Genomic DNA, 22,887 nt, shown 5'->3' on the forward strand with positions numbered 1-22,887 from the left:
CCGCCCCTTCCCGCCGCCCCTTGCCACCGCCGCCGCCGCCCACGCGCGGGGGTCTCGGCGGCGCCTCGACCGGTCGCCGCCAGGGAGGGGCCGCGCGCGCCGCTCGCCGCCGCCATGCCGCGCCGCGTGTTCGTGGTGGGCGTTGGCATGACGCAGGTAGGGGGCTGCGTGCGGCGCCCCGCGCCCGGCCCGGTAGCCGGTGCCCGTTAGCCGGGGACCCTCCGCGTGAGGAAAGGGGCCTTTCTGCTCCGGCGGGGTGAAGCTGAAGGCGACTTCGGTAGTCGCCAGAGGAGTCAGGGGGAAAGAAGAGCTGAGAACTTGCTTATGTTGTTGCGTGGGAATTTCTCCTCAGGCCGTGATGGGGCGGGATGAAATAAGAGGTGAAACACCCCATTCGGTTGGCGGGGCTGGGTTACAGAGTGCGGTTTGGGAAGCGATTAGACCTCGTCTTCAACTCACTCGTGACGCACTCGAGGGAGGAAGGTTAGTGTGGAGCAGACGGCTAAAGCTGGTCAAGCACCGGGTTGTGTATTAAGTATTTTATTAAGGAGCCTTCTAGGATTTTACCCTTTCTTTCTCGTTAACGTTAACAGTGTAACATCTACTGAAAGTTTGTGCCTTCTCACGACAGCGATGCGTAATTCAGATGTGTCTAACTTGCCCCCTTCACAGACCGTGCCTGTCATTTTCAGAAATAGATTATCGCAGCTGTGAGATTAGTGAGGTTGGAGAAGTTGTTAATACTCTTTTTCCCTCTCCAGGCCTTTCCCTGGCCTGAGGAATACCGTTAAAACAGGTCGCTCTTACAGAGTTGCACAATAATCAGTTCACTGGCCAATTTTTCACGTGACCTTCAGTATGAAAGTCCTCGGTCAATATTACCGAAAGGGAGGCACTAGGGAAAGTCCAGCCAAGTGGTATGAACGGCTGGAACTGGGGAGGCAGGCGCAAGGAGGCGTCAAACGCATTTTCATATGCTAACTGTGTCTTGTGTGCCGTGAATAGGAGTATAACGCATAGCAGAAGGGAAGTATTTATCAAGGCCCTAGCGATGTCATGGTTTATAACAAATTGGTGAAGATGACAGTCGTTCTCTGTCCCATCCGCAGGCTTTGGAGAGGTTTGTTGTCCGTCCCCATACAAGTCATGGATCTTCTTTAAGACTGAGCAAAAATGGTTTTTGGTTTCTGTCTTTTTTTTTTTTTTAATTTGTGCTTGTCTGTTTCTAGCACAGGCTCTAGCAGTAATACTTAGGAGTTGTGCAGATCCTTTAGATCAATGAAATTAAGTTGTTTGCATTGGTAAAGAGAGTGTAATGCTGACTGTTCACAACCCATTTCTAAGTTAAATATACAGCTTTTAAATATACCAATTTGAGCAAAGGATACTGTATTCATTTTCTCTATTATGTGTGTGTGTTTTTGGTTTTTTTGTCAGTTTGTAAAGCCTAATGAGAAGGACATTGATTATCCTGACCTGGTAAAGGAAGCAGGTAATTTAATAATAAAGAAGACATTTAGTTTTGATTCCTGACACTTATGCTAAATCTTACAGTTAATCTTTTTATTATACAAGTGAGGGAGCAACTATTGTTCAGTAAATAAATACACTTAAAAAGCAAATTAAAAACTGATAAAAATGAACAGTGCCACAAAGCCTATAACTGACCTTTTCAACTCACTGCTTTCCAGTGCTGAAGTCCAAAGGACAGCTTAAAATTGGACACTTAAAATAATTTTTTATCTGCATATAGTATTTAAACATACTGTCATTAGGACCAACAACCTTTGTGCATGAACGCAGAATTGATTGGATGAAATTTTCTGTTAAAGAAGCTTGCCCAGAGTTTGCAGAATTGTTCTTTCTGTGAGAGTTAGGATGCAGGACTATATTAACCATTCGCATGGTCTATTAAGAAATTCTTACAGCTTTGTTTTATTCTTTTGTGTAGATGCTGAATCATACGTACTAAATTAAGTTTACTTGTTATGGTTGTGACAGCTGGTTTGTTTGTTTGTTTTTTAACTTTTTAAGGCCAGAAGGCTTTAGCTGATGCTGGCATTCCTTATTCAGCAGTGGAGCAGGCATGCGTGGGTTATGTGTATGGTAAGTAACATCATTTGCTTAGGATGTGACTTTGCAGATGTTTGTGTGGATAAAGTTAAATGTATGGGGATCTTATCGGTTTCAGGGGTCTTATGTAGGTTATTATACTTAATCACGTCAGTTGGTAGAACTGTTACTTAGGGTTTTTTTATTTTTTTTTTTTAGTGAGCACAGATTTGTGCCTGTTAATCTATGGAGTTTACAGTACTAGCCCCTGGTATGGAAAGATTTCAAGAAAATTGTCTTGCAAATGTGTCTTTTATAAGTAGCTCTTTCAGCAAGATCAAGCAGTGCCTTTATGCAAGTGATGCAAAACTTACATGTTGTAATGTTTATGGCAATATATTTGAAATTAAAATTATAGCAGAGTTTTATTCATCTTTGTTGTATGTGCACTAGAAAGGGTAAGCTTGTTTACCCATTGCTCTTGAGTTGGAGACACTTGCTAAGAGGTATTTTTGGAATCAAATGTGTTCTGTGTCCTTGCACTTTCAGCCCAAGAGCATAGAAGATGTATCTGCTTGGACTCAACTCTAAGTGATAGCCGAGATCTACTGTGAGAGTTTTCATGACTATTTTAATCCTATGCACATATGTGAAAACATAAACATGATTTAATGTATGGTCTAAGATTATAGAGAGTATATGCATCAGTGTGGCTCCAGGGTAATGCTTCCCAGGTGGTGTAAAGAAACCTGAGTGGTTCAGATACCTATGCAGTGCTGCCCTGCCCTCATTACTAGCTGGACTCTCAAACAGATTTCTAGCAGACACTCTCAGCAGAACTTTTATCTTGCCATCACTGCTTATTTTAGAGAGAGGAGATGGTGTTGAACCCTTTTCCATCAGTCCAGTTGATGGATTTCATTCCATTCCATTTCAAGGAGAGTTGTCCATTTATTTTCTTCGTGTTTCTCTATTAATGACTCTATTATGGTAACTGTAGTAGGATCAGTCTGCTGTGATATTTATAGCAGCTTCTAAACCACACTAATACCTTTGTGTCCCATACAGTTACCTTCCAATAATTCACCGTCTGGTGTCACAGAAGCAGGACACACTGCTGTTTTTTTAAAATATGATTTTCATCTTGTTCTTAAGGTTCTTGTACTGTGGATACTTTGAGATGTACTCAAGTTCACAGTTCAAAAGTTCAAGTTTACAGTTTAACCTGTAGTATTGCATATATGTGGTGGAATTTCTTCTTGCTAGCAAAGCTTGAGTATGTACCTTATTTTAATGTTATATCTCTGTGTAAAGGTGACTCAACCTGTGGACAACGGGCCATCTATCATGGTTTGGGTTTAACTGGCATTCCTATCATTAATGTTAACAACAACTGTGCCACTGGATCTACTGCTTTATTCATGGCCAGGCAATTGGTAGAAGGAGGTGAGTTATTTTGCTCTGGAACTGGTAAATATATATTCTTTATTTCTGTAACTGTAACTTGATGAGGAATGGGACTAGCAAACATGTGTGTGAAAGAGTACTCTGAATTTTAAATGTCCTATCTTCACAGGCAGAATTGTGTTTTCTGCTTCATTCTACTGAAGAGGTTGTTCAGTGCTGTATGGACTGAGTTTTTTTTTTCCCCCTGCTTTTAAATACATTGTGAAAACTTAAAGTGTGTGTGTACACACACACACACACACACACACACAAAAGACTTGAAAGAATAGGACTGTCATTGTAAACTTGAGCCTTATGTATGTGCCTAAGAGACTTAAGTCTGTGATTCATTAAGATGGTGTATATGGATGTAAACATCCTTTCCTGTGTCATAAGCTATATGAACCTAATCTGATAAGTAATAACCCCGTTTAGTTTTTCTGGAAGGTTTTTTGGAGGAATGTAGAATGAATTGCATTATAATATTGCAAGAAACTGGAATCTGCAGGATAGAAAGGAGAGAAGCAGCTGACTAAAAAGCTTGACTTTCTCTCTCCCTGTCCCCTTTCTCTCCCCCCCTTCCTTTTTTTTAACTCAATGTTAACATAAGTGTTTGCCTAATTGATTTTTGGTGGGGAGGAGAGAACATCTTGTGACAGACTCTGCTTTGGATTGATAGCTGAGAGTTACCTTCTGTTTCTGGAGTTCCTTTGTGGATTTTGACACTTTCTTGCAATCAACTGCTGATGTTTCTGTCATGAAAACTATCTATAGTAAGGTTCTGTATGCTTATGCTAGTATTTGTGGCTGAGACATGAGTGCTTGGTTTTATAAGATAGTTGCTGTTAAGCTATAGAGAATTATTAAAACAAAAAAACCCCTCAAACTCTCTGGTGATCTCTCAATATTTAATATCAATATTTTTATGTTAATACCATTCTCATCCCAATTTGACTCACTTTCAAAAATTAAGAAAGGAGGAAGAGTAGCTGGTAGGTGTTTATGTATATTTATTGTAATAAAATGCTTACTGGTACATAATGTCATTTATAATTAAATTGTTATTCAAATACCCACAAATTTTATTTTAAGATTTGGCAGATTGTGTTCTGGCACTTGGCTTTGAGAAGATGGCAAAGGGGTCCCTTGCTTTTAACGTAAGTGTCTAAAACATGTTGTACATTTCATTGTATTCCTAGATGAAATACACTTCTTTCTCTGATATATCTTCTCATAAATATTGATTGTTTTAGGATTTTATTGTGTTTTGATTCATGGAAACTTCTTGGGAGTTTTATCATTCTGATTCCAGCTATGATTTGCAAATTTTGTATGGAATGTTTTAAATTACTCAGTTGACTATTTAGTATGCTTTCCTGAAAACTTAAGGGCTTCTGTAAACCTTTCTTTCTGTCTCTCCCATATTGTTTATTGGAGAACTGCAGGATTTTTTTTTTTTTTTTTTTTTGCCTTATGGCAATTAGTATTACTTACTATATGTAATTCCAAATTTAATGATATATGCATAGGTTTGGGTGAGGAATCATAAATTTAACAACTGATAGGAATGGCTAAAAGTTGTCCTTAACGTGCTTTACAATATTTTGTTTCAGGTTCATTGAAAATATAAAGTTAATACAATATTATTATTAGCTTGGAATAGTATTAAGTGTAGGATTTTAAGCCAAGGTGGAAAAAACCCTTGAAGTCATCCTCTGAAAATAGTGACTGTGATAGAAATCGTATACCAGACGATTCTTATCACAAATCAGTGCAGTGATGATAATGCTAAATGTTTTATTTAACCTTTCTTTTAGTTGGGATGTTATAAATGCTTCAAAACGTTACTGAAGTGCAACATACTGTCCAGTGGAATTGTTTAAAAAAAATCAGAAAACCTCTATTTTGCTTGAAATCCATTGCATTTGTATAGGGATGTTGTTTAAAGAAAAAGAGATTATGGCTTGCTTTATAACCTGTTTTTCTTCTTTTTAGTTTTCAGACAGAACTAACCCAATTGACAAACACGTGGAATTAATGATAAATAAATATGGCTTAGCCAGTGCTCCAATAGCACCTCAGTTTTTCGCAAGTGCTGGCAAAGAACATATGGAGAAGTATGGTATTGTCAAAATATATTTTGTCATTGTCTTCTTTTAATGAAGTGACTGAAAAAAAGTTATGATTTTGTTTTTAAACATCAATGTCATTCATTGTCCTTCAAATACTACAACTGCAACATCTACAGCTAGCACTTAAGGGACGAGTTGTCTACAGAAAAGTTGATGGGGTGGAGGCAGACAAAACCAACAGGGAGACAAAATAAAGGCTGTGGTGCTAATGTGTCTAGCAGTATCATGTGTGCTTCCGCAGAGTCTGTGTTATGAGGTGGCTTAACTCCTTGTATTTTCCTTTTGCCTTAGGATGGGTAGCTAGGCTTGTGACCGAATTGTTTGACAACAGCTTTTGTGCTTAATTGATTCAATGTATACAGCTAGGGCTAATGCCACTGCTCTTTCTGACCCTCCCACCAGCCAAGAGAATTGTCTCCAAGGTAGTCTCTTTATTCTGCAGTATTCCAGCCTGTTGAGATCTTTTATTTCCGGTTAGACTAGTATATGGGAAAAAAACTAGAGGCAATGTTTAAGTGCAGCTGTTTTGTAGTGGATATGAAAATGAGTGTTCAAATTACAGTAATACCTCAAAATGTTTTTATTTTCTGCAAGTTTATGTTAGTGTTAAATGTCCAAGTAGGATGTTATGTTATCTAGAAATGAACCAATTTGTAGTGGTCTCTATCTAAATTATCTCTCAATATAATTTGTGGACCTCAGTTGAGTTCAAAAGAAAGCTTTGATACAGTGAATCTCTTCTAAAGACGTTTGTGAAGGTCAAATTCTTGACTAATGCAGCATTTAAAATGCTATGTTAATGCTGTTTTGGATAACTGTAGGATCTCAACATAGCTTTCTTTTTCCTTCCAGGGACAAACCCAGAATACTTTGCAAAAATTGCATGGAAGAATCATAGCCATTCAACTAAGAATCCGTGAGTACAGTATTATACCTCCATATTGAACATATGGTGCTGTTATTAAATTCACATCAAAGTGAAAATTATTTATTAAAAAAAAAAACTTTGCAGAGTGTATGTTTTATTAAGGAGTGAGAAAAAAAATATAATATATATATTGTGTGTGTATGTATGTATATGTATGTGTATATATATATAAATCCAGGATAAATTCTGATCCAATGCCTTGTACTCAGTAAAAACACCTATATAGTTGCCTGAGAGTGTGATGCTAGTATGAGTGCTGCTGAGGACTGTACTCAAACTGAGATGTGTATGTTTCTTTTAGGTATTCCCAGTTCCAAAAGGAATATACATTAGATGAAGTTCTTCATTCTCGCAAAATTTTTGATTTCTTGACTGTCTTACAGTGTTGGTAAGAAAAACAACATAGCCTTGTGAAAGATAAATCTTGAAATTAAAACAAACGTGGCCATACATCTATTTAAATAAAAGTTTGTTTGTGTCTAAATTAAGTTACAGATTATTTTAAATGCAACTTCTCATAAATAAAAACAAATATGAATCTCTGTCTTGACCAAACACTATTTAGATACTTGTTAACAGTATAATATAGTAAACTGAAATATTTGTCCTATTTTTGCACTCTCAATGTCTTTCTGTGTCTTCTATCAATGTACATCTGTTGTTGTTAAGTATTATTTCTCCTCTTCAGCCTTTCCCACGTACTCTTGCAAGGCTTGCTGTTATAATGTTTTTAGCCAAGCAAGGGCTTTTGTTGTTGTTGTTGTTGTTTTTTTAATAGAAAAACCTTAATGAAGCATTTCTATTGAAATGTCATATTGTTCAAAAGTCTGTTATAAATATTACTGAAATGGGCAACTTTAAAAGCTGAAAGAGTCCAGTGAGCACTGGTGGAATTTAGGTTCAGAGACATTTGCTAAACAAAGTTGTTGTTTGTTTGTTTGTTTTTTGGGGAGGGGGTTAAGGTAATTCTGTGGAAAATCAGCATTAATAATACAGAATGAGGAAATAATTATTTTCTTTCAATCAGTCCAACATCAAATGGTGCTGCAGCTGCAATTTTGGCTAGCGAAGAGTTTGTGAAAAGGCACAAGTTGCAGCCAAAAGCTGTGGAAATTCTAGCCCAGGTGATGACTACTGATTATCCAAGCACATTTGAAGAGAACAGTTGTCTGAAGATGGTAGGTTTACGGTTTTGTATTTCCTGATATTCCTCGGGGTGTGGGTTTTTGGTGGATGGTGGTGGTGGTGTGTCTTTTTTTTGTTTTGTTTTGTTTTTAATACCTGCCAGTCCTAATGATGCTGTAGGCATTTCCATGCCAGTAAGCACACAAATTGTACTTCATGATGAACATCAAAATACTGTGATTTGGGCAGGTGAAGAGGGCAGACAATACAGTGGCACAGTAACACTAAGAAATCCTATTAATAGGCTAACAGAAATCTAATTTTTTTAACAAATTATTTAAATATCACTTTTTAAATATCATTTTAACCACTTGAACAGGAAGAAGTGTAATCTGTGTCATGTGAACCCATTTCTTAAATTTCTCTGTTATTATTATAAGAGTAACAGAACTTTAAAATCATTTTATTTATGTCTGTGTAATATTGAAGCTGAAATAATCTGTCAGTTATAGTCATGAGTATTAGCTTGATTAAGTAGAACCAAATAGTTTCTTTTGTCATGTTCTGTTTAGGTTACCAATGAAATTCTAGTGGAAAAAGGTAGCAAGACAGTTGAGGCAGAGTTTGAGGTTTGTTTCAAGGTCGTTGTCCAAGTCGCTCAAAGGAGCAATTTGGTTTGTCAGCAAGGTTGGAAAAAAATTAGAGGAAATGCCCCAAAAAAGGTTCCACATACCAACAGTGAAATTAAGTTCATTATCTCTTTCTGCACAACTCATAGTGTATAAAAATTAAAGGCTATGATATTAGATACATTAAATTAAAATGCTACCTCCTACAGGTTATTTTCACTTACAGGATATATAGCAAGTACATTAAAAATTAGGTGTAGAAATTAAATCACTAGTTATGTTTCTTTCATGATGTTTTAACTTACGATTTTGTCTCGTTGCAGGTTGGCTATGATATGACTAAAAAAGCTGCTAAAAAATGCTTTGAAAAAGCAGGCTTAAAGCCTGAAGATGTTGATGTGATTGAACTCCATGATTGTTTCTCAGTTAATGAGTTCATTACCTATGAAGCCCTGGGACTCTGTCCAGAAGGTAATAGCATCAGTGAAGATTTTTGTTTTATTAAAATGTAAAATATAAAATATATCTTCTTATTTATTCATATAATTAGAACTTTTCCGAGTTCTCTGCTGAAAGATCTTCTATATTTGAAAGCCTTATTAGCAAACCTCATAAAAAAGGAAAATGCAAGTTACCACTGTAGTAACATAAATATAAGACTTGCAAACTATAGAACTGATGTAACAAAAGAAACCATTAATTTGCCTTCTACACTTATTTAGAAATCAGAGTAAAGTGTTGGACAATTACACAAAATCAGGTGGTTAGCATGTGCAGAAAGGGCTTTTTTAAGCAAATAGAGGAAGGAATTTAAAGACTCTTCATCCTTCTCAGCATTAAGCCATTTTTCAGGGATCACAAATAGAGGGCCTAACCAAATTGTGTAACTTTGATATCGCTATTTAAAAAAAAAAAATCTTGAAATAACCGTATTTGAAAATACAGAAAATTGTTGGCAAGTTGTGTACATGCCTGTGAAGTTAACTATATAACAAAGTACAGTCAGTCTAAATTAGTGTAATTTCATTGAAGTGCATTTACAACAGGCTAAATGATAGTGGAATTCGGTTCTAGGGATGTAAGTCAAATCATTAAGCAATCCAGAAGTTTTTTACTTTAGAGGTGTTTGCTTGATTTCAAGTAAATGATCTGTTGCACTACTACTTCATTGTTTAATGTATTCAGACTCTAAACATATTCTTGCCTTGCGTAAATAATCATAATAATCATGACATAGCCTTTCTTTAATTTGTCCTTAAGTAATTTTGAGAAAATATCATACTTTTATCACTAGATGGTGTATTGTATTAGTTCTGAGCATCCATATGTAAACCAAGAAGCTTATGAACCTGCAGGAAAACTTTGTTGTGCGTGTAGGTCTTCTCGTATTTGCCTTTGCTGAATGCTTGCTCTTTACTGCCTTCTTTGCTGTGTTTTTATAGTATCTACAGTAAAATGGAAAATGACTGCCATTATTCAAATACTCACGTGTAGCATTGTAGCTTCATTCCTTTCATTGAAGATACAGTAGAGTCCTAGCGATACCCCTATTTGACAAATAAATATTGTGTATGGTAAGTTGGTAACATTTAAGAGTGCAATTCTCATGCCCTTTCAGTGAGCCGGACCCCAGTGGTGTGACGCTTATCTTGAAGGATAGATTAATTAGACATAGGGACTAGTGGAATTGCATAAAATACACTGTGGATTTAGATGTGCAAGACTAACCAGGTATTTGCATTTAATGGGAGGACTCAGTGTTCTAAATACAGGAAATTTGGCAGATCTTTTTTGGACTTTGACATTAGTAAAGTAGGCTGAAGAAACTGGGATAAGAATAAGGGAGTAAGGGACTGGTGAGAGGGGAGAGCTGTCTGCTGAAAGGATAGGAACTAACAGATTGGCAAGTTAAGCACTTCTAAACATTAATCTTGGGAGTGATTTTATTTAATGTCTTAATGGCAAAAATAGTAGAAATATTATGATGTCTTACACTCCATCAGGAAGCGTTATTGCCAGTACAGGAAAGAATTAAAAGAAAGATGAAAAATTAGATGGAAAGAAAGACTAGAGTAGTACAAAACAAAAGACCATCCACTTGAGCACTAACAACAACTAACTTAAAATTTGAGCTCATCATTTGGATATAGTTAAAAGGAGGATGGTTATCTCACTGTAGTTATTAGGAGCGTTTGTAGCTTTCCTCTGAACTTCAGTAATGTGGAACAAAGCTTTGGGGTTTCATCTGAAATACTGTGTTCAACAAAGATACAGAATCTTGACTGGAGGAGAGAAGAGTCGCTGGTCAGAGGAACAGAGAGCTTGCTTCTACAGCTCAGCTTGATTAGACTAACAAGCATGATATATTTGCATTTCTAAAGAGATTTTAAGTTGGGGTAGAGGAGGAGAGCAAAGAGCTAAAGTTAGTGATCTAAAAGACAAATTTGCTATAAAACTTACAATCTGAAAACTGTGCATATTTTTTTGGCAACCAAAACCTATGAAACAAAATACGTAGAGGAGACCTTCCAGGACAGCATTGCAGTAGGAGCATTGGCCACTTCAAATTTGAACAAGATCTTTCTATGATGTAGTTGCCTTTGGTATTATGGGACGTAGCCCAAGAAATTCCTGCCAGGCCTATGCTATAGCCTAATTAATTACTGTGTAACACAAACAATTATATCTCGTGTTCCTTTAACTGAAAATTAGAGGGATTTTTAGTAGAAAGCAATTTAATCAAAATACAGGGGATTTTGTTCACCTTTGCAAATTAATATTTACCTAATGTGTTCTATGAATCCTGATGATGTCTAGAAGAATCTCTTCAAGTATTAGCTCTGCAGTATGTTGATGCTATTCTTGCAAGTAATATTTATTGGAGATTTCAAAGCAAAAATATATTAAGAGTGGTCGTAATTATGACTAACTTCTGTTAAAAACCATAATTATCATTGTAGTTTCATAATTAATGAAATGATGAACAGCATAATTGATTAAATCATAATACTATAGATTGATAAACCAGTTAATTAAAAAAAACTTTGATATCAAACAGTAGTCATTTTGCTTCTTTTCTACATATTACACTTTCTCAAGGAGTTTAAGCAAGTTTTGTTTATGTAGTTTGTCCAATTTCAATTTGCTCTTTCTAAAATCTGTGTTCTGACACTTCTTGAGTTTTGACTGACCTGAAATATTTGCAACATCTTTGGTTAGCAACAGAACTGAGAAATGATCTTTGTAACTTAATGGACACTTTCTTTTATAAATACTGTTTTATAGGAAGAGCATGTGACCTGATTGACAGAGGAGACAATACTTACGGAGGAAAATGGGTTATTAATCCTAGTGGTGGCTTGATTTCAAAGGGGCATCCACTTGGTGCTACAGGTAATGCAAAGATATTTTATTTAATTTAGCCATGCCAATTGGATATGAAATACAGTTCTTGAGCAGATGCTTCCCACTTTTTCTTTATTTATGTTAACGGGAGTGTGCATTTGTCTTTATGAAACAAATGAAGGCTTGGATTATAGGATTCATAAAATAGAAGGAAGCTCTGGAATTGATTCTCATTTCTGGCTAATGCAAGCATTAGGGCAGGCTGACAGGGTTGGTCAAACCAAAATACTTGGAGTGTAAATTTGATCCTTAGCACTAGTTTAATTTCAAGGTGCTGATTTTTCTTTTATTATTTAAAAAAATGGCAAAACAGCTTAATATTTTTTTTAATCACTGCTCAGTAGTGCAACTTCTGATGAATGTAGTTGCAATAACTATTTTCATATATATTTGTCCTTTATAATTCAATTTTTTTAGATCTTTACTGCATCTGAATAGCCTATAGCTTTTTTAGCTGTAATAAAAGCTATTTCAGAGCCTGGGACTTCCAAATATTTATCTGATGTTTACATCACAAGTTCACTGTTAGTCACTGTTTCCCAGCAACGTAGGCTCTTCTTTTTTGTTTCTTTTTTGTTTTCTTTAAACTGCTACACTTTACTTCCAAAAGGGATGGCTCCAAAATGTGTTTGGATTTATGAGAATATTTCACCTTCCTTGTTTGGAAATTAGAAGTTGTCAGAAAGTTGGAGCAGAGGAAATCTTCTGAAACAATCTTACTCTAAATAGCTGTAAATGTCTAGATGATCTGTAGCTAATTTGGCAGGAAAAAAAAGTGTTCGAACTGACTTTGGAAGAATAGCATTCTATTTACATGAGAATGTGGGTATCTGTAACAGGATACAAGTATTGCTAGTTGTGTGTTAAATTTTTGTCAGGAGTGTGTTGAATTTTTGTCACTTGTACAATGATAAATGTAGAGGCAGTTAGTAGTATTCATGCTCCTCTCTATTTCAGTGGGATGGAGGGAAGAATCATTAAAATGCAGAAAATGGCATGTCCATGGACTGTCTTAATTTCATTATAAAACATTCCTGAGGCTAGTTATATGCTAATCACAGGTCATATATGTCATCTTAAATTTCCAAACCATTCCAGGGCAAGATGCTCCACCAGACACATGAGGTGGAGGGAATGTGTGTGGAAGCTGTTAAATCTCATATATAAGACTGGACTTATTTATAAGAGAACTTTTTACTCTTCCTCTTCACAACGTTTCACTGGGCAATGCATGAAATTCAGTGTGCAGACTGCTCCTCCCTCTTGCCCAAAGGCCTATGCAAGTGCCTGGGGAAGGGACAGGACGGGACGGGAAGGAGTTCTGCGGATGATGAGGGAAGAAGAAATGTGCCCACAGAGGAGCTGGATCATAATTGCAGAATAACTGATAGAAACTAACTGACTGGTAGAAAAATAACTGATAGAAGGAAGAGGCAAAGGGTAAAAAGGTAAACGCAATCTTAAAATCGGCTGTAATGAAAATGCATTCACATTCACTTTGGGCCTCCCGGCAAAAACCTTTCTAGATAACTGAGCTATCGTGAATTAACCTACTCAAATCATATTGCATGTGTTCATTTAGTATCTTACTAGGGAAGGGAGTTTATAGACTACACCTGTAGTATGTTCTTTATTGCCGTTAACCAGCTAAACCTAGTAGTAGCTTCAGTCACAGCCATGGGGGTGTTTAGTGCAGGTTTTTTCCTCCCTTGCAGTATAACGCACGTGTCCTGCGCGCTCTGTGCTCGATTTTGCAGGCCTGGCGCAGTGCGCCGAACTCTGCTGGCAGCTGCGCGGCCTGGCCGGCGGGAGGCAGGTCCCGGGGGCGAAGGTCGCGCTGCAGCACAACCTGGGCCTCGGCGGCGCCGCCGTGGTGACCCTCTACGGCGCGGCCTTCCCCGGAGGCGCCAGGTGAGAGCGGGCGCCGCGGCCTCCGCGCCCCGCCGCGCGGGAGCGCTGCCCGAAGCAGCTCGCTTTCCCCCTGGGTCCCCTTGGAGCAGAAGCTGAGGCAGGGCCGGGCGCGGCGTTCGCCTGCAGCCTGTGGGCTGCCCGCGGGAGCTTTCGCTGCGGGCCTAGTCCCGGTGGAAACGAGAATTGCTTTCATGTTCGCTGTGTTCCCATATCTTTCTGGTTCAGTACAAAAATGTCTTAATTAGGAGGGAAGAGCGGATGTAGAATTGTCACTGATCTCTTAAGATATATACATGGGGGAAAAAAAAGTGAAGTGCCAAGTTGCAGTAAAGCGCCGTGAAAGCTGCTGTATGTCCTTGCGCTTCAGAATGGTGCAGGAGAGTTAAAACTATTAAGGGCAAATACTTTAATGAAGTAACAGTGGACTTCTGTCAAATATTGGGGGCTTTTTGGGGTGGGTGGGTGGGAGGACACTGAACTGGAAACATGGACTAAAACCATAGTTTGTATCTGTATTTGTAAAAGAGCAATTGCTTTGAGTCATGGAAGTCCTCCACTTCAGTGGGAAGACAGTATCAGCAGTTTAGAGGTCAGCCTTCCTGACTGGAGTTCTTGTTTGAGATTTTGCCACCGACTTCCTTGAAGACAGTCTATTGCTTAGTAGAAATGTAGTAATTTCAAAATCTGTGTTGCAAAACGTATTGCCTACTTGTTTTGTTTACCAAGAGCAAGCTTAATCATGTTATATATTATTGATGATGATGTGGGTACAAAGAATTGTCAGATGATTTTGGTTATAAAATATTTATATAAGAATTTTTTAGCGCTATTTTTTTCCCTTCTGTGCAAGAAAGAAATCGCACTAAAAGCTAAAACTTGCTCAACAGTTGGAATTGTTGTAGTGCTGCAGGTACACAGGCCTATACGGAGATTATAACTTACACAGTGTCTTATTTCTGATAACTCTTACTGCATGCTGTTTATAAGTTTTTTGAAAAGAACAAAATATCCCATTTTTGGCTTGCATAATTTCCTGTCTCCTAAGAGAAGGAAAAATACCGTGTTAAAAAACAAATAACCAAAACCCCCCAAAACAGAACAGGCGCTATGAAAGGGAATTATTGTTTCCAGAGGCTTGTATTAAAAAAAAAAGAAAAAAGTTATCTGTGGGAATACAGCTGTCCACTGTTTTTGCTGCTAAAACTATTGCTGTTTTTGTGAAGAAATTGTTTCCAACTTTTTTTTTTTTATATAATATGATTCTAAGTGCTTGTTAGAATCCAGGCATGAGAACATCCAATCCAGGCTAGAGAACTTGCCTTTGCAATTGTAGCATACTTCAGAACGATATAGGAAAACAGTGCTGTGAAGTCATCTTGTAATCTGCTATATTTCTATGCTAGGATGGACAGGAATTGGGAGAAATACTGAAATTTTTTAGTACACCAGTACACCGTTTCAGGAGAGACTTTGCTAGTATACACTCTCCTTTGTTTTCACTTTCAATCTTGTTTACAAAGATTGAGCTTCTCCTTGTGTTGTTTATGTTTTGATTTTTAAAGCTTGATGCCAGAATTTTATATTTGCTCTAAAAACATGTGGATGGTAAAATTATCATGTGGTAAACTTCCAGAAATAAATATTCCTCTCCCAACTCCTATTTCTAATGTGCATTTTAGCTAAACTCCTACAGTTCCTGGGAGATTATGGTATACTCTGTGGAAGAGGTAATGAGAGCAGCAGTTTAACTTAGAGGGGCTGCACAGTAATTTTTTGTAGTAGAGTGTCAGAATTTATAATCCAGTCTCTTCCTCAATCTGCCAGAGGTTTGGCTATATGGTAGGATATGTCTGACAGAGGAAAATCCTGTGTTTTCATTGATTCTTCATATGCTTACAAAACTTGTCAGTGGGCATTGGTCTACGTTCCTAAATCTGGGGGGAAAACACTTTTATAGGTAATATACTATTTTGTAGGTAATATACTGTTTTTTTTCCATTGCTTTGAGCTCTGTCTTTAAAAAGCCTGTAATTTTACAGACTAGGAAATATGTTGTTATATATTTGTGTACCATTAATGTTGAGATACTGAAAGTAGCGCCTTCCTTCCTGTTAGAAAAAACTTTACATTTACAGATAACACTTCTCCTAAAGACGTTAACCCTAATTTACCAAAGCTGACTTGACCTTCATTGCTATAGAAAATTTTTTAAATTCTGTCTCAGGTGCATCTCAAAGCATAGAAATCTTAGCAGTACCCATTTTGTAATATGGGAGGCTTAAAACCCCTTATTTCTCTCTAAGGCTTTGTGCGCGGAAGACACCTGACATGAGTTGTGCTAATGTGTATCAGACTTTGGAAGGAAGCAGTTCAGCTAATCTGTTCAAGACACAGCTGATGTAATTGAATGATTTGTTTATTGCGTAATTGGGGGAAAGGTGGTGGAATTTCATGTTTATGAAGATCTTTCGTAAGTTTTTTTTTTTTTTTTTTTTTTAATTCTGCATTGCATCGCTGGAGATTCAGATCTAGCTTGTAATCAATGGCTTCAGTAATACTTGCCATGAATATAGATCAAGGTAAATGGCAGCAGGACTTGATTGATTTTTTTTTTTTTTTTTTTTTTTTTTTTTTTTTTTTGGACAACAGTTCTGCTTTTTGTTGACACCTTACGCATCTGCAGTTTTGCATCCTGTTAGTGCAACCTTGGTTTACTAGCAAAGTTGATGCGTCTTCTTCAAATGACGCAGCGTTTACTATTGCTCCCCTAGCAAGAATCTGCAGGGGTGCTTCACTGCTAGCACGACACAAAGCAGTTCTAGTAACAGGTCTGAAGTGATGCTGTCACTTCAACAGCATCACACCCAATCTCAGTTTTGAACTGTGCTGCCACAAGATGATAGTAATTATAAACCTGTCTTTCCTGCTGCTCGAATTGCCTCTCCGTTGGACGTCTCTCTCTGTACTTGCTTCGTTCTGGGTGCCTGTCAGGCCACGCAGGGTGGAGTACTTCTCCAGAAAATCTGGAGAAATCTGCAAAAACAAAATAATTCGCTTTTAATGTAGCCAGTTTGTCTTTAAAATATACTCAGCAAAATAAAATAAATTAAAGTTTTAATCAGCTAACCCATAGCTTCAAATGTCAGTTTGTATTTCAAATGAGACTTTCAAAGCAAGTCTAAAAATATTAAGTTATGGTCTTTTGGAAAAAAAAAAGACTTCTAGCTTGAGAGTTGTCTTTTTCTAGATAGTTGCTGTAATGGCAGAATGAGTCTTACTGTCCTCTACTACAGAGGCTAGCAATTATTTTGAAGTTGTTAAGCAGGACGGTGGAAGTAGGGACCATTTCTGGAAACAGGAGAACTAAACTTCTGGCACCATTTTATAAGGGACTTAGTTTTGTCAAAACAAGGTAGTACTCTGAGATGGTACGTGTGCTGCTTTTCTCTTTGCATGCACAGTGTGGCAATAATTTTTGCCTATTTTTTCTTAATAAGATTAATGGTTTACCCTTGCTGTAAAATCAGTTTCCTGCCCACACATGCAAAAACATCTAGGTACTTGAAGTGCTTTTAACTCGGGCTGTCTAGCCCGTCAGGGAGTATGCTTCACTTGGATATAAGTGTTCTATGCTGTTGAAGTGTTTCAGTTTGGTTGGCCTATTCAAGATAGTCTGAAGATGCTGAAAACACAATTAAAATAAATAAATGACAATAAAATAAAATAAATGAATGGCATTTTCATTCCAGCGACCGCCGTGTTGTGGCTATGCCTCTCAGCGCAGCTGTTGATGGATTTAAGTCACATCTGGTCTTCAAAGAGATTGAAAAGAAGCTCCAAGAGGTAGTTGACTATTTGTTTTACCTATAACAGGGGATTTTAATTTGTGACAGAACATATGCCAAACCTGAAGGGAATATTATAGCATCAATCACTTTGTCAGTACTGCTCATTGAAACAAGTGTTACAGCTTTGAATTTCACTGTGTTGCAAATCTTACGCTGTTTATTCTGTGACTTTTCAGACAGTTCCTGCTTATGTACGGTAAAGGCAAGCCGAGATTGCGTGTGAGGAGCTTGCTAGTTAACACCAGGAATTTTTACTTTGTGTTGCTGCTTGCTTTGTCACTGTGGTAAAAGAAGAAATTACGTTTTGTCAGACTTACAGCAAGACAGACAGTTAAGCCAGATGTAATTCTCTTACTTAATAGTTTAGTAGAGACAGATAGCAGTACATTTTTTTGGTTATTTAGATGAAGCCTACTAGAGGGAAATGAATCTCTCTTGATTAGTAGAAAGGGTGAAGGTTTTCTATTGCCTTCTGTTTAATTCAAACTATTTTAAAATTATTTTGAAGGAAATGAATAATTTGTATATTGCTTGGTCATTACAGGAAGGAGAGCACTTTGTAAAGAAAATAGGTGGTATCTTTGCCTTCAAAGTAAAAGATGGTCCTGATGGGAAAGAAGCAACCTGGATAGTAGATGTGAAAAATGGAAAAGGGTCTGTGGCTGTTAATTCAGGTCAGTGCTAATTTATTATGTCATTGCAAGAAACACACAGTGAACGAAAAGAATATCAATTCATATTCTGTTCAAACTATAGTGACCTTGAGCAAAAGAGGGGTAGAACTACCTTTCTCATTACTGACAGTTTCAATCCATGATGTTTAGAACAAAGATTTAAACGTATTCTACTCTGAAGTCTGTCTAGATATTTGTGTATTTTCCTAGAGGCTCCAGTCAAATGTTGCCTGGTAGTGTCATGAGACTCCTGCAGGAACCAAAATACCAAAAAAATGTTATCAGTAGTTTGTAGCCCTTCCTTCAGTTGCTTGTTGGAGACACTGGTAGCTGGTGCATCTAATCAGTTACTTCTCCTTTGCAGCTAGTTAAACAGTGAGACTGACTGACCTAAATACTGTACTAGCTGACATAGAGGTCAAGTTCCATTTTAAAAAAAGGCAGGGTGGTGGTGGGGAACCCTCCCCAAAATTTTGGAAACAAAGGATTTGAACCCTTGTCATGAAAGTGTCTTGTCCAGTATCTGAAGTAATGCATCCCATTAACATAAATAAAAAGCCAAAGACAGCTCTCTCCTCAGAATCTCGTTATTTCTATGAACCTGCATCATGAAGTTTTCAATTGAAAACATTACAGGGGATTTGATGTGGAATTCATTGATCTAAGGTATTACAGAAAGAAAAGTACTGTGTTCTGTTGTATGGACAGCCTTTTATCACAAACTGAAGTTTATTAATAAGATGAGTGCGGGAGAAGGTGTGTGCAGTTTTTAGCCCTTTAGTATATACATTAATGTATGAGAACTTATTAAAATATCTTTTCAGCTCTTTTCTGGTAAAGGAGATCCAAAAAACTTCTGGATTTGAATTAATACGAATGAGAACTTTCAGGACGCACATATTTTTCCCGTACAAATAAAGGGCAGGAAATGCCTGAAATTTCAGTGATAAATATCTTCAGGAAGTTTCATGGGGGAGAACATGTTTATCATGAGTTAATACTAGGAAATTTAAGCTTAATAAAACTTAAGATGGTTGTGAACCTTTGCAGTTAGCATTCTATCTAATTATAAGTGGGGTTTTTTTGGTTGGTTTGTTTTTTTTAAGCTAATAATTTTCCTTAGCACCTTTCAGAAAGATCCAACTGTTTTCAGTGTTGGGATGGTCTGTGCTACAAGGTGGCACAGATCACTGTTGGCTATTGGAGAACCTTTTGCTGGTACTTTATAATGGTCCTTATTTGCAAGTACTTTAGATACCACTGCACTAACCTGTAGTATCAGGAGCTTCTTTAGGGAGTTGCAGCTTGTATTACTGTTTAATCTCTGTTTGAATCTTTATGCTCACTCTGCCTTACAGATAAGAAAGCTGATTGCACAATTACAATGGCTGATGCTGATTTGTTAGCTCTGATGACTGGCAAAATGAATCCTCAGACAGTAAGTATAGCAAAGATGAAATGGTCATAGGAGTTTCTTAGGGGAAAGAAGTGTTTCCAGGGGATAATGTGACTTAAGAAAGGAGGAATATTTGCCCTTTGTTAGAAGAAATGAGTGTTAGGAGAAATTTTGATACTGGGAAGTGGAAATTGAGGTAGACATCCATGGAACACTTGAGTTTTTTTTTTTTTTTATTCCTCAGTGTGCTAAAAGCATCCAGACCATACAAGTAGACCTGATCTCTAAGTTAACTTTAAGTTATTATTGCATATTTGAGTTTGGAATGCTATAATATTCTTCTAGGTTTTTGGTGAGGTAATCACATGGTAATTAAAGAATATCCACAAACTAAGAAGTGTTCTGTTCTTAACTATCATATCTAGCAGAAGCTGATAGGTTAAAATGTTTTTGTTTATATGTTATATGTTTATAGTTAGACTGTTTTAGTTTATATGAAGGAAATTCAGAAGCAATTAAAATTTTATATCTAAAACTTAAATATTTTAGTGCATGCAGTTCATGTTTTTACAAGATCATGAGGGAAAAAACACAACATCCTTAACATGTGTGCTTGCAAACTAGACTTGTAAAACTGAATTCAGCAGTAACAGCAACAGTTGTTGTGGGGCAAGAGGGAGCAAGGAGTTTTAGAAATCAGTCGTGGCATCCGCTATCTCCCTAATACACTACTGCTTTATAACTGTCAACTGAGGTAGTGAACTTTGTTTTATGGACTGTCATCACTGAAACACTGGGTATTCTGTCCTGCTTCGTGTACAAATACATCATTATGATAAGGCAAGAAACATGATACCAAATGTATTTTGTTTAGCTATCACAAATACACTAAGTATAAATGTACAGCTTTCTAAGGTTACTGTGCTGCCCTTTAGTGTCAGAAAATACATTTGTTGATGCATGCAAGGTGTCTGCTAGGAACTGTTGGAATTATAAGAGTGCAGGCTAGGACCTGAGTGTATGTAATAGCCCATTAGCTTGTGGAAGAGTCTTAAAATCTAAAGGTATGGTTTTGGATTTTTTTTTTCTTCTTCCTAGTTTTCATGCTCGAGTATGCCTGTAAGTTTTGTGGAAGTGATGTACTGCAATGAAATTAGAATATCTATCACAGTCTTAAAGTATTCAGAGTTGAAAATAGCATGGTGGAATAAAATATTTTGGTTCTCTTCCAGTCAAAAGTTTTGGGAGGGGTGTGCATCTGGGGAAGTGTGGTATACTGCATTTCACACAATCTTTCTTCTTTTTAGGCTTTCTTTCAAGGAAAATTGAAGGTTTCTGGGAACATGGGCATGGCAATGAAACTTCAGAATCTACAACTTCAGCCAGGCAAAGCTAAACTTTGAGATCATTACACTAAACAGTCAGTTCTTGGTATTTTTGACAAAAGGTTAGAATGAAACTAGACATTGGCAATAATATGGCACAGGTTGGACTTAATTGGACCTGTCTCACCTAAATCCTGTGGTTAAGAGACCTTAATACTCTTATGGAATTCCATCCATTTATGGCAAAGATTTTTAGGCTAAGCTTGAGGCACTAACTCTTACAAATGATATATGGTGGGTATTATGTAAACAAAATTTCTGTTTTAACCAATATGAAATTTTTATAAAACTTAGAAAAGATGAATGAGGCTGCTTACTGTTTTACAAGTTAGTTGGGAAGACAGTGGGGAAGATTATAAATTGACATGTGAATTAAATTAGTTGCATTTTTTTTAAAAACCCATAATAGCAGGTCATGGCTTTCAGACATCCATTCTAACAAATTTGCTGCTGCTTAAATTAAAATGGTCTTATAAGTGGGATCACTAACAACATTTTTTTTAAAATAGGTTTTAGGGAATTTGCTATAAAATACTTTTCTTATTACCACTTTGGAATTAAAAAAATAAATGAAAGCATCCAGAAGTAAGTTGGAACTCGAACATTGCTTTGAGATGTACAGGATTTAATAATACTTTACCTTCAAGAAACATGAGGTTCCCCAGGAGAGCAGGAAGGGAGACTAACCAACACTTACCTGTGTTCTCCTAAGCAGTTCTGGAGTTGATCATTATGAAATTCTTATCAGTAATGTAAAAACTTTAACTTCTGCTTTGGGAAAATGTATTCTGGTTGGATGTTTAATACATAATTAAATATACATTTCCTGTTCTTCTGTGCGTCTCTTTTCCTTGGATTTGTAAATACTGATTTCAAATTCATGCATTGAGTTGATTATCACTAAGAGCTCTCACAGTCATTCATTTTCTACACCTCAGTCACTGTCACTAGATACACCATAATCTACCTCTCAGTCCATTATATACACCTCTCATATATGGGTCAGGAGAGAGGAACTTCTCCATAAACTTTCACTTCCCTGACTTAACTAAAATCATGATAAAAATGAACTAATTCAAGCCAATTGAATTTATTCAGTCATTTTACTGGTGTGGTTGGTGAACAGTGAGATTGCTTAAACTGTAAGAATGGCTACACTGGATCAGACCAAAAATCCATCTAGCAGACTACTTTTTCTGACAGTTCGTACCTTGGAAGTAATAGTAAGACAGTCCAAATATCTGTTTGCCCAGAATACTTTCCTGGCTGCCAGTGATTATCAGCTCACAGATTTGAGCCAGAAGTGATATGTGTGTATCTAGTAGTTCTTGGTGGATTATTCTTCCATGACTTTGTGCAGTCCCTTTTTGAATCCTTGACAACCTTTTAGCATTTGTCAAGACCTTCCACAACTTACCTACACATTATGTGAAATGAAATTTATTCTTTTTTTTAATCTTTGAAGTGCTAGTTCTATTTTATATCCCTTAGACTTTTTGCAGTGGAAGAAACAGCAAACAACTTTGTGTCACTCCTGGTGCTTACGGTCCTGCCCTATCACCTTCAGATTTCTCAGCTTGAAGAAGAGAATTTGGTTCGTTTAACTGTGCCACACAGAGAAGTCCTTTTAACCTTCTTACCATCCATGTTTCTTTTCTGTACATTGTGTTCTGGTCACCCCATGCTAAAAGGCTTTCAAGGTACAAGGGCACAAATACAAATGCTTTTTCTGGTTCCCTTGCCCAATTCTTGTCATTTGTTTTTTCTGAGTGTTGAGCTGACGTTTTCTTAGATCTCATAACTGAGGCCTCATTTCTTTTTGATGTTAATTCAGTACTTATTTTTGCACTATGAAGCTGGAACTTGTTTTTTCATTCTGTGTGCATTGCTTGATTTACCCTGAATGTCAGGTGCCTGTTTTATGGTCCAGTCAGTGTTCAGACCTGCTGCAGCTCT

At 37.0% G+C, this 22,887-nt stretch overlaps 1 protein-coding gene across 1 annotated transcript; it reads left to right on the plus strand.

The window, feature by feature from the left end:
* Positions 1-110: 110 nt before the first annotated feature.
* SCP2 (sterol carrier protein 2) lies at positions 111-21,762 on the plus strand. Its single transcript, XM_067301267.1, has 16 exons — positions 111-156; positions 1,438-1,492; positions 2,035-2,106; positions 3,367-3,498; positions 4,591-4,655; positions 5,494-5,620; positions 6,483-6,546; positions 6,860-6,946; positions 7,586-7,736; positions 8,636-8,783; positions 11,598-11,705; positions 13,475-13,628; positions 17,378-17,471; positions 18,021-18,150; positions 19,509-19,588; positions 20,854-21,762. The coding sequence occupies exons 1-16, from the start codon at positions 115-117 to the stop codon at positions 20,947-20,949; spliced, it is 1,605 nt and encodes a 534-aa protein (XP_067157368.1). The 5' UTR covers positions 111-114; the 3' UTR covers positions 20,950-21,762.
* The last annotated feature ends 1,125 nt before the right edge of the window (positions 21,763-22,887 follow it).

The sequence above is a fragment of the Apteryx mantelli genome, chromosome 8, assembly GCF_036417845.1.
Source record: "Apteryx mantelli isolate bAptMan1 chromosome 8, bAptMan1.hap1, whole genome shotgun sequence".
Taxonomy (NCBI): domain Eukaryota; kingdom Metazoa; phylum Chordata; class Aves; order Apterygiformes; family Apterygidae; genus Apteryx; species Apteryx mantelli.

Excerpts from the sequence above, each read along its gene's own strand:
- SCP2 (XM_067301267.1), top strand. The coding sequence starts at position 115 with ATGCCGCGCCGCGTGTTCGTGGTGGGCGTTGGCATGACGCAG. Across the intron at positions 1,493-2,034 it reads TGACCTGGTAAAGGAAGCAG|GCCAGAAGGCTTTAGCTGAT; the intron begins GTAATTTAATAA and ends TAACTTTTTAAG. Across the intron at positions 6,947-7,585 it reads TTGACTGTCTTACAGTGTTG|TCCAACATCAAATGGTGCTG; the intron begins GTAAGAAAAACA and ends TCTTTCAATCAG.